This window comes from Taurulus bubalis, assembly GCF_910589615.1.
Source record: "Taurulus bubalis genome assembly, chromosome: 19".
NCBI lineage: Eukaryota > Metazoa > Chordata > Actinopteri > Perciformes > Cottidae > Taurulus > Taurulus bubalis.
The window spans coordinates 8859283-8876845 of NC_136607.1; the positions used below are offsets into that span (position 1 = coordinate 8859283).

Sequence of the window (17563 nt, forward strand, 5' to 3'; positions counted from 1 at the left end):
ACTTTAGTTTAAGAGTTTGTATACAACCGTGGTCAGAAAAAAAGGGTACACAAATCACATTGCTTCAGTGGAAGATAATGGGGATCCAAGTACATATACAAAACACAATTATGAGATGAGGCACGCTGGTTTCCCGAAGTATAATAAATTGAAAGCAACACATTTGGTTTGATTTGTGCACTTCATTTATACAATAACCTACTTTGTTGGGAGATTTATCAATGCAGGTAGTTCAAAAAACTGAGCAACTTCAAATAATCTTGAAATTATTGCAGACGCACAACAATTTGTACTCACTTCAGAGCAGAAACACTAAGAGAAGACTACTGTAACAGCAATATTAAGTAATACCGTGTGAATGCTTTGTGTTTACGCCTGCAAAGAAACAAGATTACTTAAAGGAACCGTTTCTCCTAATCCGCTGGGGGAACAGAAGCGTGTTCATGATATCACATGCTGCTGCTGCTGCTGCTGCTGCTGGTGAATGAGGATCCTCTGCACGTGTGTGATGCACTTTGGTTTATGCATCATTATAGATGTGCTTACAAAACGTTCCCCAGGCATCCTCCCAGGTTGTCCAGTATAGATCCCGGCACTGGGGGTCGTTCTATAGGAAAAATATAGTTCCTAAATGAAACTGCTAAATACTTTTGTGGATTCTTTTTTGAGAAACTGGAGTCACAATTTCGGACGCAATATTGCTGTTGAGTTGTTCCACAACGAGTAGAGCGCCATCTAGTGTCAAAGACGATATCTCCACCACTCGGCAAATAACACAGAAACAATGTAAATAGCACTACAGCCAAGAGGAAAAAAAGAGATTATGATAAAAAATATTTAATTGGTCGCATTTCACTTTCTTCCCATCGACAGTTGACACTGTAAAATAACCATTTCCAGTAGAACCATGTGGATAAAAGTTCAGAAATGACGGCCAAGATATCAGACAGAACAACAGTGACATGTCAAACTGAGGAGCCATGAACTCTTGATTTTATATTTGTGAACATAATTTATTTACATCATACAATTAATTCTTTATTATTGGAAGATTACACACACTGCAGTATATAAATAAAGATGTTTGTACAAACTTGCATAACTAAAATAGGATAAAAACAAAAACACACACGTTAAGCAGCCAGACCAAAATAAAATTTAAAAAACAAAAAATGATTAATAACCTACAACCACAGGTCTAATTCACCGCGGTACACAGCCACTCGTCTCATACAACAGCCGACCACATTTACTCCCACAAACACACTTGTGTTTGATACGCAGTGTGCAACAGTCCAACTTTTTTTTAATTCGTCAGCTCACATTAAAAATAGAGGAAAACATTCAATAGTGAACTAAAAGATGAAATATTAGTGGAGCTAAACCCTTCCAAAGGCAAAAATTAATACAAGTTCAGGCTACTTGTCTTACAACACACAGCACTTTTATGGGGGTAGGGGGAGGCAGGGGGAGAGAACAAACATTTAACAGCCAGGTGACTAGTGTCGTCACGTGACTTCAGTGGAACGGTTTTGACCAACAAAGTAGGACGTCGGCGTACCTGCTATTCAGATCCCAGGGCAGAGAGCGCATCACAGCAATCAGCCCACGATCAACGGGAGAGAAAAAAAGAAGTAAACTGTCAAACTACGTTGTGTTTTTAGTGCCGCACACACACACACACACACACACACACAGCAGGAGGGCAGGAATACAAGCCAGCCAGCAAGAGAGGGCTAGCAACAAAGTCTCTTTCTCTTCAGAAATGTGTCTGTGCTGGGTGGTGGTTTGGGGGAAGGATGAGTGGGTGAGATTCCAGCGGCACAGAGAAGCATTTGAGGCTGATAACTTACCAGGACGCAAAGTCTGACAAGTAAGGAGGGTTAAACTCTGACCTCACAGAGTTCAGATGAGGCAGAAAAAGAAAAACGTTTTGCTACTCAAGCCAGCAGAGAGCAAGCGCGGCTGAGACGGCTTCATCAGCGAACAGCAGTAAAAGTCGGAGAATCCAAACAGGGCCAAGCGTCCTGTGGCAGCGCCATCTTCTAAAAAGGGCAATGACTCCTACGTCAGCAACCTCCTCCAATGGTATGGACCCACACTCGCCCCATTCTCACATACAACCCTTTAAAAGTGTTAGACGCACACCCAAAAACAAAAACGGAAAATATGTGAACTTTCATGCACAGGGGAGAAAAGTCTTGAATGTAAAACAAACGAGGGGGAAAAACAAACGGGTCCTTCAGGAAGAAGGTTGGGCTCAAGTCCATTTTTTTATTTTTTTTAATAAAGCCTATAGATCCCAATGTTCAAAGTTAAACTGGGAGTCCTTTTCATATTCTCTGGATCTTGTCAGCGACAACCACAGGGTTCTCTTTGCGAATCTTGTCAGCAGCTTCAGCTTTGTAGTCGTATGGACAGTTATGCTTATCTGAGTAACGGTGAATTCCACAGAACAGATTCCCACAGCGGCAGCCAAAACCTGAAAGGCCACAGCAGAGGACAGGTCGCGTCAGATCAATAAAGTGCTCACAACTGCGAAACATCCTGGCACACATGGGGCATGATGTTAACCGTAAAACTCATCTTGCAAAATGACTAGCAGCGACAGGTCAACATTTGGGAGTCACAACACCTGGACACAGTGATGTCTTTTGCAGGAGTCCTTATGCAAAAATTTGGGGGATGTTTTTGCCTTTATTGGACAGTGAAGCGGTAGACAGGAAATGAGGGAGGGGAGGGAGGGAGATATAGGTGGAAATCAATGACTACTGAACTCATCTCTCTGAGGTTCTTGTTTTTCCTTTTTTATTAAAGTCTATCCGCTGCTCGTATTCTGCTGTGGACTGTGTGACAAAATGGCAGATAAGCATAGCTCACTGTGCGTGGCTGTTTGGACCAAATTGTATTCGCATTTTGAGCAAGAAACGCAGCTGCTATCTAGAGTCAATCTTAGGTGTTCAAACTGGAATAATTTTGGTTGCTTGACAATAACATTTCATCTTGTAAATACCTAAATTACAATATGTAAACCAAAAGCGCTCAATGAACTTGACCCATAAAGAAAAAGAACATCATGTCTTACCTGTAAGGCCAACCTTTTTGCGGCACATAAAGCAGCGATTCTTCTTGGGTTTTTGGGGTTCTGGGGCTTCGGACTGCTCACTGCCAGCAGTGGAGGGATGAGCGGCTGAGGATGTGGGCTGAGTCAAAACTGGAGACGCACAAGAATTAAAGTAAAGTACCCCACATAGAAATGTAAAAAGACACCATTTCTCTCACTAACCCTTATTAGATTTAGATATGTGCAATTTTATATTGCAATGACAATGTATTGTACAGAGTTTATACTTAAAAATAACCAGATAGACATCCATTTGTATCCAACCCACCTGGCTCTGTGAGCTCTACTTTGCTCCCTGATGCCCCTTTCTCCTCACAAGAGAGACTCATCTCAGTCATCTGCTGCGTTACAGACATGGCAGTTGAACCCCCTCTGCAAAAAGATAAACAGGACAAAGTTAGTTAAAAAAAAAAAATTACACAGCCACATTTCCCATAGGATCTCACTGTCTCATGAGATCCTACTGAGGATGTACTGCTTCAGGTTGACTGGTGCCTTTAGGTCCACAGGAATGACCCTGTGATGTGACGTTCATGACTTTGTAAGTGTAAACAATTTGTTTCCAGATTATAATGTTTTTTTTTTTAAATGTCAGTGCCCTGGAAGTTGCTATGAACCAGCAACTAGGACGCAAGGAGGCTAGCTTGAACTAACAAGGATTAGTTTAATCTAAGATTAGTTCTAATCAAAGTTTAGCGAGACTAGGTTTAGAATGATAACATCCAGGCTAAAAATTAAGTAGAGCTCTGTTAATTAATTAAAAACTAATCTCGCTTTAGTAAATCCAAGATTAAACCTACATTTAATAGAGTTTAATCACTACGGAGATGTTTGCTCTGTATTTTTTAACATTTTAGCAATGTTTGCTAGCTATCTTATATTTGATCTACCCAAATTTTAAGTTTTGGGGAAAATTGATTTAAAGTATTATTATTTTTTTGACCCAGGCTTAGAAGTTTGAGTAGACATCTGATCTCAACTTCCCATTTTAAAACTTCAACCCCAGAGGCTTTGTTTTAACTAGTGTAATGGACCCTCAGGGATCCCCTCACCTGAAAGCAGCATCAGCAGAGGCAGCGGCTTCAGCTGCCTCCTCCGCAGCAGCAACTGCAGCCGCTGCAGCATTATTCAAGGTGGCCTCTAACCTCTGGATGGCAGAAGCCTCAGCTGAGGAGCCACTGCTGCCGCCTGCGGGAGATTTCAGCACATGTTACAGTCGGACACAGAGGTTGGGAGTTTTAGCCAACATGCAAACAAATTATTATTTTTATTTTTGTGACGGGCACAGCAGGTCTTACCAAGAGCAGTCAAAGTACTGACACTTCCATTGTTCTGCCTTGACAGGTGCTCCTTATGGCACACAGAGCACATGCCATTAGTCCTAGGGTTGCCATAGAAACCACAGCCATTAGCACACAGCACAGGAACTGGGCTCTGATTGGTCTCCTGGGCCATGATGATGTCTGTCGCCTGGTGTACCTGAAAATACAAACAAAGACACATGCTGGAAGGATGAGTGTGTGTAAAACTAAAAGACAGGGGAAAGGAGTAAACTGAAGTAATGATAAATAGACCTCCAGAATTCATTTGAATAATTGAGTGGCATTACTCAGTCACTATGCACAAATACATCTTCATCTCCAACATTTTCAATTGTTCAAACAGTCAGTGCGTGTCACTTATCAATCTGATAAATTTACTGAAACTTGGAGTACTGCGATGTCAACTAAACTCAGCTGCATTACAGCCAACGGTCACAACATGCAATATTCATATTTGATTTTGCCGTTTGTTTGCAGACTTAAGTGAACACACAAATATCTGTAATTGACAGGTCAGAACTGTATTTTCACCCCCGTCTGCCTAGAAAAACAGACAAACTATGCATCACCAGGTACAGTAGTTTTTCCCTCAGTCATTACTTCAGTAGTAAAAAACATTAAAACCTGTTAATCATGTGACCTAAGCAACAACGTGTAGGGCTGGGTATCCAACACCTTTTAACATTTATGGTTGGAATAAGTATGTGCGATACATAACCTTCTTAGAGCTTTATTAAATTTATTTTTAAGCTTTAACTCACATCTCACGGTCTTCTTCAGGGAATGAGACAGCTCTGGTACCATCACATGACGTCAGTCACGATATAGCGGTTTCGGGGAGAGTTTGTAACTTATCCCGTTCTTTTGTATTATATGCTAATATCTTGTTTGATCTTCACAGATGAAGACTGTGAGATGTGGTCTGTGATAAGATAACCAAGAAGGGAAGTAATCACACACACTTCTGGTTAATTGCATCAGAGTCCTCCAAACTGTTGACCCTACAGTGTTGCAATAGGCCCCTTCGTGTGTGTGTGTGTGTGTGTGTGTGTGTGTGTGTGTGTGTGTGTGTGTGTGTGTGTGTGTGTGTCTCCAGTCTCACATGGACAAGTGTGTGTAATGGCTTTCCTCGGTCACAGGAGTGCAATGTGACCGTGATCGCAGAGGTGCGCACTCTCGAGTTACTTTAATACAGCAAGGCTGTGACCACGTCTAATTATAGACAATCCCCAGAGTCCTGCTGCCATCGTGCTAACATGGGAATCCTCGCCCCCATCAAAGATACTCTCAGCTCTCTAACACCCGGAGGAAACGTAATGCACAATCCTACACGGTTAAGACGACGCTGGGCAGGAGACCCGTGAACAGATACATTCGGACATGGCTACGAGATTCAGCTCGACACCTGTAGATCGACACAATAAGACGAGCACGTTTATCAAAAGAGACAAAAGCTAAACCCACTCTCTGACCCCCAGCATGGATCGTTAGTAGTTCTGGGATCATGCTAATGGGGGGATCGACAACACCATCTCTAATTTAGAAGCTTTTTGGATAAGCAGTACCATGTATGTCGGCTATTTCCTGGCCAACTCCGGGCCACAGTCGCGTCACTTCGTCAAATCCACTGAGTCATGCTAGCGAGCTAACGGCGGATGCTAAAGCTTTCTGTCCCAAAGAAAACATACTACATGGCTCCTGGCAGGGCGGACAGTGTCCCCGCTGACAGAAAAAAAAAGATTTTCAAATTAAAAAGGCAAATAACCAAAGACAAATGAACGCTAAATTGTAAACGATGTAGTCAAATTGCTCGTCAGCTAACGGGAGTTATAGCAACAACGACCGTGTGAGCAGATGCTCGTGATCCTGCTAACGTTAGCATGCTAGTGGTTAGCTGTTAGCACACCGTCGCTTTGTCTGTCCTTTGTTTTTGTTCCCACTAAATATATTTACATTTATTGTATCACGGTGTGTTTACGAGTGTTACTATGGGGAACGGGTGCGAGCATTGGCAGTGTGAAGCAGGCAACAATACAATAATCGTAAAACCTTGACGTAGCCAACGAGATTAGGTTAGCACAATCAAATACAGGTCGTCTGTATGTTTAGTTAGGACAGATCTTTGTTAAAAGAGAAAATACATTGATGAAACGGGGTTGGTTTGTAAGTGTTTAGTAGCTAACTTGTCTGTTAGACGATTCTCTAGTCGTATTTCACTTATATTCTATGTTAAAACTCAACACAGCTCGATAAAATAAAAAGTTTTCAGGGACACGTGTTTTTGTAACGAAGTCTCATTTACATTAGCGTCGGGGCTCTCGTTAATCCCCGTCAGCACACAGGTGCGACTTTAGCATTGCTTACGTTAGTGTTTCCCTGTTTACTTCCAGAAACTGCCCAAACACCGCCTCTGCTCGCTGGCTCGAGGTTTCACTGGTGATCGTTCACTTACCGTGCGTCTGAGAAACGGTGTTCTTGTCTCTTGAAACTTTTGTGTTGACGGAATGACTCCGTTTCTCTCGGGGCTGACTAACTAGGGCCGTCTAGGTAGGTCGTGGTTTGTGCCTCTGGTTCCAGTCCTCTCACGAAGCGCAGACTCCGCTCCGCCTGGGAGCACTGGGGGACACTTTGGTTGACGTCCTCTGTCGCTGATTTGTGGCTGCATCTGTTTTGTTTTACGTGGTGCGTTTGCGTCCTTTCTTTTTCCGGTGGACGTCACGGAAATTGTGATCCTCTGATTGGAAGGCAGGCGTGTTGGAGTGTAGCCACGCAAGATTACAGGCCATTGCAAAACAAGTACTTCATTCACCCAAGTAGACGGACCATCGCCTCGCTGTTGCGTGTCGATCAGTCATCATGTGATCATGATCTAAAGTCTGTAACGTTGGATCAAGAAAACAAGTTGGAGAGGATGCGTTGCCTTCAAATGCTCCTCGTAAATTCCAGCTTCTCCAAGAGACGTCTGTACTTTCACTGTTGAGCTGTGCTTTTCCTAGTTTGCTATGCCTCACTTTGACATGGTACCTTTGTCTCCCCTCGAACAGGTCAATGAAATTGGACCATCATACAGGGATGGACTACTGAACAGGTCTAGGCACAGGGGTCAGAGGGTCCCAGAGCAAAAGTCTCCAAAAGTGGAGATGTCTTCAGTCCTGATCTCTTTAACCAATGCTGGTTAAAGGCGCTTGTCAGTTCAGCAGTTTCAGCTCGTGATTTGTTCGCTCACCTGTTAGCATTAGCGCTCCCGTTAGTAAGCAGAGAGAAGTTAGCATGAATAGGTCAGTTTTTTAATATCCTGATCATGTATCAGGGTTGTATGTATTTAGTTCTAATAATCTGGCTGCTTCTACCATGTTTGAGCTGCTCATTATTATTATTATTATTTTTTACATATTAATCACAATTTCCTTGTGCCTTTATGTAAATACAAGAGAAACGATGGTATACAAAAACACGCCATACAACTAAATGACAAGCACCAGCTCATTCATGACTACATGACTGATTCAACTTGAGTTCCCAAGCATTTTGAGTTCTGCAGGTAAGGAGTTCCACATATTGATCCCCGGACACACAACCGCGGTCAACTCGGCAGACAGTCGGATCTGCGTGGTCAAATCAGCAGACACTGACATTTCAGTGCTCCTATATGCTGACATTCACGGTAAACGCATTTAACCGACCCACATCGGGAGCGAGCGAGGATTTTTACAAAGTTAGCGGAAAGAGCCAAGTAACACAGCATCCGGTTTTCAAAATAAGATGTCGACAAATCATAACGCTTAAATTCTGATGGCTTGTAAATATACTTTCCCCAAAAGTTCCAGGAAATAACTGATACAGATGTGTCTAGGACGTCCTTGACTCCCAATCCACTCGCAATCAATCACTTTTACTGTACCAATTGGGAGATATTTCAAAGTAAAAGTCATACATTTTTAACGAGAAACTGGTCAAACTAGTCATTTTTGAATGTTTGAGGTGCTGTAAATATACTTTCCTCCTTGAGTCCCAGGAAGTGACTCATACATATGTGTTCAGGACGTCCATGACTCCCACTCCACTGGCAATCAATCACTTTTACTCTACCAATTAGGAGGTATTTCAAAGTAAAAGTCATGGTCAGGGTTAAAGAAACTGAGCTTATCAATTCCAAATTGATGAAGCCTGTAGCAACGTCTGATCTACAAACTACACACGATTTATTAATTTAAATGTCACAAATCTCATTATAAATACATAAAACAAAATATATATAGCTACTTGCATGAACTTAAATGTGTATTGATCCATTGATTGTTTGTTTTATACAAGCCATTAACAGACAGATTTTAATTATTTTTGTGTGTGTTTTGTTCACTTTAGAGTCTTTGTTTTTCCTACCTTTGGAAATGTGAGTGTTTTTTCCCTGTACTGAGTTAGGAATTGGTAATGTCCACATGAATCGAAAGAGGCTTAAACAAGCTTTCAATCGCCACAAAAAGGTCACAACGGTTTTACTATTAACAATGAAATATTGATTAATATCTGATTATCTGAAACCTTTTATATATATATATATATATATATATATATATATATATATATATATATATATATATATATATATTATTAAAAAAATGGTGGAAAACTTTTGGGGAAAGTATATTTACAGCACCTCAAATAATCAGTTAAAAGCTTTTTGAACATGCTAAAGTAGGACTTTAAAATTGTTTGAATTCAACCATAATTTTAGTAAAATGTTAGAAATGATCTATTTGAAAGATACATAATCAGTTAATGTTTTACTTTGTAAAATATCGGAAGGTCACATGTTTTACTTTATCTGAATATAATTAATTTAATCTCATTTCCATATATGCTAGTATACGATTTGTCGACATCTTATTTTGAAAACGGATGTTTGTCTACATCTTATTTTGAAAACCGGATGTTTGTCGACATCTTATTTTGAAAACCGGATGTTATGTCACGTGGATCTTTCCGCTAACTTTGTAAAAACCCTGTCGGTTATCAGCAAAAAGGAGCACTGAAATCTCAGTGTCCGCTGATTTGACCACGCAGATCCGAGTGTCTGCTGAGTTGACCGCGGTGACACACAATATAGCTGCATATTCAAAGTAGAGCAATATGAATATGCGTTTGACAGCAGAATGACTGTTTTGAGGAAATGCAGGACGATTAAGTCGTTAATTATATACAATTAAATGACATTTATTTCGTAATGCCCCAAATTACAAATTTTCCCCAGAGGCCTTTACAATCTGTACACATATGACATCCTCTGTCCCGGGACCCCCCCCCCAAAAAAAAAAAATTCTTTAACGGGGAGGAAAACAGATATAAATGCATTAACTTCCGGATTGTGTTCATTCTTTTTGTGACACAAGCCAGCACGGTTCTTGTTTTTCGGGAAAATAAACGTGTTCACTGAATATTTCGTTGCTGTAAAGAACAACTTAAAACGTACGTCGATTTTAGAAAAAGCCAGAAAAAAAAGCAAGATTTTGCCGGAAAAAGGAAAGGAGCAAATATACATCACGTGACCATTAGTTGTCCGGGGGACGCATTTGAAACAGATGCGCTCAGCCAATCAATGGCTCGGAGCATTCAGCTCACAGCCAATCAGCTTGAAGCGAGCGAGGATTTAAACCAAGACGGCGAATCTGAAAACTACACCGCAGCATTCATTCTCCATTACGATTTGCCACCCGGTTCTTGCAGCGACACACATTTCGAAATGGCTCTTCGAGTAACCAGAGTAAGTACAATTTTAAGTTGTTTTCTCCTCTCTATTTCTGCTGTTTGTTGTGACTAGAAAGTCGTTTAGAAGAAACGCGTCTTTATTGAATTTCTATCTATTGGATGCAATGCTAAATGTCCTCGTGCGTCGCTGTGTGCGCTGCTCAGCCGTCCTTTCATGGCGATTCGACCAAATGCTGTGCTATACATTATAAGTCGGTAACCTGCAATTAATCTTTATATATTTTTTTTTTTTACTGCAGAACCGCTTGGCCTCCACCAGGACTGACCTCGGAGGGAAAGCCTGCTCGGTCACCGGGCCCACAATGAAGCCTCGCGCTGCGCTTGGAGAGATCGGAAACATCGCAGTCAACAAAGAAGTACAGAAAAAGGTGAATATGTGACTTATCTCTTGAGTCAACTGTGTTTAGATCTCTTTATTGGTGAATTAAATAATTCGGCGGAAGGGCAATTCGTCCTACAATGCATTCACTAGTCTTAAAGACAGCTTTGTGGGCTGATTAACTAAATGCATTAACTCTAAGGAGGGCTTGTGCGATTTTCATGTCTGCATGTTTCATTTTAGGCAACGCCTTATATACTGAATGACTAACATCAGAAGTTGTATCAAATTTGGAAAGGCATGTAACCACTTATGGTAAGAAGGGGTGGCTCGACTGATAAATAAATATATTTCCTTTAGGAATTTACAAAATAAATGCTAGATTGTCAATGAGCCCAGACTTGTGTCTTGGCAACCACTTTGTTGGATTGAGTTCTTAAATGTTCACATTTAAGAGTGTTTGTGTATATATTTTTTTGAAATGACATTAGAATGCAATCTCAGCTTGACTTCAAATTTATCTGGTTATCATTTTAGATTGTCAAGCCAGAGGCCACTAGGAAGACGACCAGAGTCGCCACCAAAAAAGCAGCAGTTGTTGAACAACCAAAACCAGAAAATGTTGTTCCTGCTGCGCCTCAGCCCGAGGTGCAGGTGAGTTGTCTGACCAATGCTATCTGGCCATTGGGACAAAATGATTGCCGGGTGTGGCGCTTCAGTTTGTTTGACCTCCCGCTCGGCTCTCCATGCTTCCAGGTTCTCCCGGTCCCAGCATCCCCCACGCCAATGGAGACCTCAGGCTGTGCACCTGCTGACCTCTGCCAAGCGTTTTCTGACGTTATGCTTCACGCCGCTGTCCGGGACGTGGATGCAGAGGACTACGACAACCCCATGCTCTGCAGCGAATATGTCAAAGACATCTACAAGTACCTCAGACAGCTTGAGGCAAGCAAACATATTTTAAATGTATTCTCCCCATGTGCACTTTTTAATATTATGCCGTTTTAACCAGTTTCTTGTCTCCCCAGGTTGAGCAGAACGTCAGACTCTCATATCTGAAGGATCAGGAGGTGACTGGTAACATGCGGGCCATTCTCATTGACTGGCTAGTGCAAGTGAGCCTGAAGTTCCGTCTGCTGCAGGAGACTATGTACATGACCGTGGGAATCATTGACCGCTTTCTTCAGGTGATTGACTGTATCAACCTTAAGCCAGTCGCTTGCTTCTCTGCGTGACATGCTACTGCCGCTAAAGCGTAACAAATCCTGCCGTTCTACTAAAGTGGAACCTGCCAGTTTCTGAACTCTGCATGTGATTGCGCCTCACACAGGATAACCCAGTCCCCAAGAAGCAGCTGCAGCTGGTCGGCGTCTCCGCCATGTTCCTCGCTTCCAAATACGAGGAGATGTATCCCCCGGAGATCTCCGACTTCGCCTACGTGACGGACCGGGCCTACACCACCGCCCAGATCCGAGACATGGAGATGACGCTCCTCCGGGTGCTCAAGTTCCAACTGGGCCGCCCTCTTCCCCTGCAGTTTCTCAGAAGGGCCTCAAAGATTTACGAGGTTAGTGGCTGCGTCTTAAAAACGTCAGTAACGCGACCCCGTTTGTAGTCGTTTATCGGCCGCTAACGTGCCCCCTCCCCTCCAGGTAACTGCAGAGCAACACACCTTGGCCAAATACCTCCTGGAGCTCACCATGGTCGATTATGAGATGGTTCACATCCCACCTTCCATGGTGGCAAGTGCTTCTTTGGCGCTTGCCCTCAAGGTCTTGGATGCTGGTGAATGGGTGAGTTTCCTTTTCAAACTCTTCTGACTAAGATAAAGGGTTTTTGAGTCTGCAAAGCAATATTGGCAGCTGTGAGTCATTTCATAAACGCTGCAACTTGTCAAGGCTACCTTGTATTTTAATTGTGACAAAGCTGTACAGAGTGGGATGTTTAATAAAGAGATGGGTTATGTCATCTTGAGCTGCAGAAGGGTAACCTTGTCTGTCACGTTTTCCCCCCTCAGGATGTGACGCTGCAGCACTACATGGACTACACAGCAGAGAGTTTGATTCCTGTGATGGCACACATTGCCAAGAATGTTGTGAAGGTGAACGATGGGCTGACCAAGCACATGGTAAGTGTTAGTTTGAACAACTACAGCGATTATTGGTTCGCTCTCAAACCGCTGGGCCAAAAGGGACATCGTTGAAGCACTTATGTTTTCTTAAATGTCTATAAACCTTAATTCCTAACTTTCTTTTCTTGCAGGCCATCAAAGGAAAGTACTCTACTTCGAAGCAGATGAGGATTGCTACCATCTCGCAGCTCAAGTCTTCAGTGGTGAAGGATCTGGCTGAGCAGCTCCCCCAGTGAGATGACCATGTGTCTGGCACCATGTGCTGATTTGTACAGTTTTTAACTTAAACTTTTTTTTTTGTGACTGAAGGAGCTTCACACCAAGGACATCTCAGTGGTTTGCGTGAGACTCAACTGAATATCATTTATACTTTTTAGAAAGCATGCTACAAGTTTCTAATCTGAAAGCTGGCCCCCTAGAATGCATAGCCCTCACACATCGCAGTTTAGACTTTAAAAAAAGAGTGAAGCATGTCTCTCCCACGAGATTCAGTCTGACGGGACTACCTCCAACTGACACCGCTTACAACGCCGTTCCTTAATGCACTACTTGCCAACTGAAATCTTGAGCATGTTTTGAATATTCACATTTCAATGTAGCCGCGTTACACAATTTTACCAAGTCAAGTTTATCCATGAAAAGCTATTTTTATTGCTTAGAAAATGCTGCGACTTTAGAACTTGTGGCATGCTTTAAAATGGTCTCTAACAAAGGGACCAGTGGTGTGGCTTTATATATTTTTTAAATGGGATTGTTTTATTCTGTGAAATGTACAGCTGTTTTTACATAACTGTCTTGTTCTTAAAGCTTTTATTAAATGGTTCTAACCAGACTTATGCTTCCTTGTCATTCACATTATCACCACTAGAGAGAACTCTACACTCAAAGTTGCTTTCTCCTGTGAGCCTCCAGGTCTGCCCGTGTCGGCTTGACCAGAGGATCCAGAAAGTGCTCCTCTAGTTAGTTTATTAAGGTGCCACTGCAGGGGAATATTTACCTAACTGGGCTGCTTCATTTCTTGTGATGAGAAGCTTTGCTGTATTAACATAAACCCTGTCTGGTTCTGTCGGCGCAATCTTGGTTCATATCAAAGTAAATTTGTTCTGCATGTCCTATTGCCGCCATTCCAAGCTGAGACTTAATGCTTTAGCAGCTGTTCAGTAGAGCTAGACTGTGATTGGTTTATTGCAGACCTAAAAGTTTAAGATCATAAAACTAATGTTAATTTGGAGGTCTAAGCCTTTTCTTCACTGCAAAAATGTCTCACGGCGTTAAAAGCTGACCTATCGGCCTCAAAAATTCACCAGTGGGCTCCAATTTTAAAGATCTCTAAGGCAGTGTTCATTTTGGCTGATGGGGAACACACAGAGTACGCCGGGTCTCTGAAACTGGCGCTAAATGAAATGCAGCCTTCATTCTGTTTTCCCCATCTGTCATATCTTTGCGCAGGGCAGCTTTACGGTAACACTGCCGCTGCAAGATTTGCAATAAAATAAGCACCGTGACTTCATTTCAGGTATTTAAGTTCACTGACTTTGCAATAAGGTTCACCGTATGAGGGAATGTATACAACTAGTTGCCAATCCCCTTCAGTTGACTGACCAGTCAGTATCTTTAATGCTTGCAAGACACGTAGGTCTTGTGAGGCGCAGATGCAAAGGCTCCTCACAAGCCACAAGTATTTAAAGCTAATGGACAGAGCAGAGTGAGCTATTATCTCCTAAACCCATTCACAGCTGAGACCCTGATGGAACCAGGGCCATCCTCCTACCCCCAGGGGGACGCCAGGACAGCTTTCCTGTACAAGACCATCTGCACAACGAGTCGGTGTGTACCTCATCGGGATCATGAGGCCGGCTTGAATGCATCTGTCGCAGAAAGGGGAATAACAATATTTGGCTCATGAAGTTTGGGTTTCTTGTAGTTCATTCAGTGAAACAATTAGTAGGTCTAAATAAATGATCAGTAATGCTATAATTTTTTTTTGAGCTGAACCATGCTTTGCTAGTGTTTATTTGTTGGACTGAGCATCTGCTACCTGACACACTGTTTAGACAGTAATGCTGACACCTTGAGAGCTTCTATCCATTCAGCTCAGAGCCTTCTGTTTTCCACAGAGACACATAATTAGCCTCCGTTCCGTTATCCTGGAAAGCCGGGCTTTTAAACCCACAGATCATACAGAGAATTCATACTTGGAGGCTGAGGTCATGACTGGACAGCCATATTGGTTTACAAGACAGATTCCTCCTGTGCGGGGCTTCAAACCATACACTTGCAGCTGCATGGAACACTTATTGGCCTTTCTGACGAAGATTCATTCTATAACTGTTGCAGTTCAAGACAACACAGACACACACTAACCTCACTATAAAAATGCATTTAGGGTCATTTCACAAAAATGACCAAAAACAGAACATATCATTCATGGTGGTGTAGTGGCTAGCACTGCCACCTCACAGCAAGAGGGCCCTCGCTTCGGTTCCTGGTGGAGTTTGCATGTTCTCACCGTCGCGTGGGTTCTACCGCAGTCCAAAGACATGCAGCTTTGGTTAATTGGAGGCTCTAAATTAGATGTGTGAATGGCTATCTGTCTATATATGTACCCAGTGTCAGCTGTGTTCGGCACCAGCGCCCCGCATAGGTTAAGCGGTTCAGATAATGGAATGGAATCGAAAAACATATCATTCATACCTCAACCCTTGTGGTATATCAAATAGTGTAGGGTTTATGTGCAGTTAAAGAAGTCACGAGTCACATGCCTGCTTCAGAAAACACGTTCATTCTGTAAAGCAATGCAATCACAGCTGGATTTGGATCTACTCCAGTATTCGTCATAAAAACACACACAGACCCAAGACCCATGACAATTAATCTTGGAACCCATTGGCTATCGGTCTGACGATGGATACGCCTCTGGGGACAAGGGGCTATATTCCTGGGGTCCCGGTGTAGCCGCGGATACGCCGGCCAAGACTTCCTTCTCCATGCACTGCTCATTATTTACAGTCCAATTAGCAAGTTGAGATGCGAGACTGGAGCTGCAGTTGAGAGACGACGACGATGATGCACTCCACCGGATTGTTTCTCAAGCAGCCAGTTTACGAGTTCATTTTAAAGCAATAAAAATCATCGTCCGTTCGGCGTCCAGTCGGCGGGTTCCCAGGTTGCATTTCGGCCAAACACGTTCCACCTCTTTTGCTCTCCACACGGACCGTTACCTGCATTCAACCAAAGCCTGTTGACATCTGTGGTTCAAAGTGAAACATTTCAACATGGATGGATTGGCACATCGTTTTGCAGAGACAATCATGGGGTCCAGATAAACTCCCTGATAATGTTGGAGATCCCTTGAATTTATATTGTCCTTTTAGTTTTTTCCTATTGAAATAGCTTTCGAGGTATATAGCACAGCAGCCTGCTATTTATGATAGAGCAATATGATTATGATTCTGTAGTGTTCAGTCTTTTAATACGCTTTTAATGAGGAGTTAACGTACTGTGCATCAAGGCGGAGCTGCCAGCGTTCTCAGTCCCCGGTTAGAGGAGCTCCACTGCTGAGAGGCTACTAGTCCGTTGGTAGAAAGCAGTTCCAGTGAAATAACGAGGGTTTGGGATTATCAAGAGCAATTCATTCAATTGACCTCCATCAAATTAGTTTAGCAGTCTCATCAGAGCGGATCGCTCTAATTCAATGTCCACTATACAAATGAAACTATCTGCATGGCGAGATATCACATTTAACGATATAACGTGTTGGGCGACCAGACTACTTCAGTGCCACAGTGTGCAATCACAAAGACTTGATGGCTTTAAAAGATCTCAAGTGATATTCAACAAACTCCGACAACAATGTGAGAACCTTCATGATTCATGCACAATCCAATGTCCTCTAAGCCCAAATGCTTCTGTCCTGTTCCATATTTATTCAAGCTCTAATCCATTAAATGAATTTGCCAGTCAGCACTGAGGTACAGAAAGAATGCAAAGCTTGGCTGAAGACCTCTCGGCATTTCAGCAGTGCTCTCACCCACAAGCGTTTGGTCCAAGACCAGAGTCAAAAGTGTGCAGCTCCTTCCCAGTCTAAACATTGTCCAAGATGGCCAGAGATTTAACAAGTGCACCCTTCAAAATGAGTCAATGCCCATTCTCACCTCCCGTCCACAAAGTCTGCGCGTCTCAATTCAATACGACAAAGTCAAACAAACAGCCGCCCTGCGGCAGCACTGCGAGGGTTTCTGCGGGCCGCTAATAGGCCAGCAGCTGGCAGGCAGAACGAGGCCTCTGGGCCTGAGACTGGAGTGAAATGCAAATAAACACAAGGGCATTCATTTTCACAATTTATAGATTTTCAAATAAAAATCATGTGCTTTCTGAACTTTGCTGACCTCGGACGCTCCGCGTCACATGAATGAAAGAAAGGCTCCCATTGTGGCCTGAACAGTGGAGCGTTTGAGCCAGGTGTGAATGGGATTTTCTCCAGACCACCGTAACCTCCCATTGCACGGCTTGAGCGGCAAGCAGGAAGTCATCTTCTCCTCCGGATCAAGGTTGCACTCACGTGTTGGTTTAATAGTCGTAGACAGGAGAGTGGTGTGTTTCCTTTCTGAAGACATGAGAGTCCTTTCTTTTTAATTAAATGTGACATTATAATGCTGATCAAAGATCTAGCTGAACAGAGATCAGTGTGAATTGAAAAGAAACATGTCAAAAATGTCATTATTAATGACACTAATTATGGCCCTGGTATTGGTTGTGAAATGGCTGTGAAACACTAAATAGGATAATACTATAATACTTTTGTATCAATTACACCTGTGTTTACCCTGTTATGACATGTCAAAATGGCTGCTGTGAAAAGGGCCTAATGGGCAAGCTGATGGAGAACATGCTCCAGAACA

The 17563-nt window shown here is 42.7% G+C and overlaps 2 protein-coding genes across 2 annotated transcripts; one reads left to right on the forward strand and one right to left on the reverse strand.

The window, feature by feature from the left end:
• Positions 1-921: 921 nt before the first annotated feature.
• zfand5b (zinc finger, AN1-type domain 5b) lies at positions 922-7073 on the reverse strand. The gene is made up of 6 exons (XM_079235078.1): positions 6899-7073; positions 4423-4603; positions 4177-4312; positions 3393-3496; positions 3086-3214; positions 922-2482 (listed from the first exon to the last, which is right to left on the reverse strand). The coding sequence occupies exons 2-6, from the start codon at positions 4577-4579 to the stop codon at positions 2334-2336; spliced, it is 675 nt and encodes a 224-aa protein (XP_079091204.1). The 5' UTR covers positions 4580-4603; positions 6899-7073; the 3' UTR covers positions 922-2333.
• A 3098-nt stretch (positions 7074-10171) lies between these two features.
• Positions 10172-13480, forward strand: ccnb1 (cyclin B1). The gene is made up of 9 exons (XM_079234929.1): positions 10172-10207; positions 10452-10580; positions 11069-11185; positions 11288-11476; positions 11560-11718; positions 11862-12098; positions 12184-12324; positions 12549-12659; positions 12794-13480. The coding sequence occupies exons 1-9, from the start codon at positions 10187-10189 to the stop codon at positions 12896-12898; spliced, it is 1209 nt and encodes a 402-aa protein (XP_079091055.1). The 5' UTR covers positions 10172-10186; the 3' UTR covers positions 12899-13480.
• The last annotated feature ends 4083 nt before the right edge of the window (positions 13481-17563 follow it).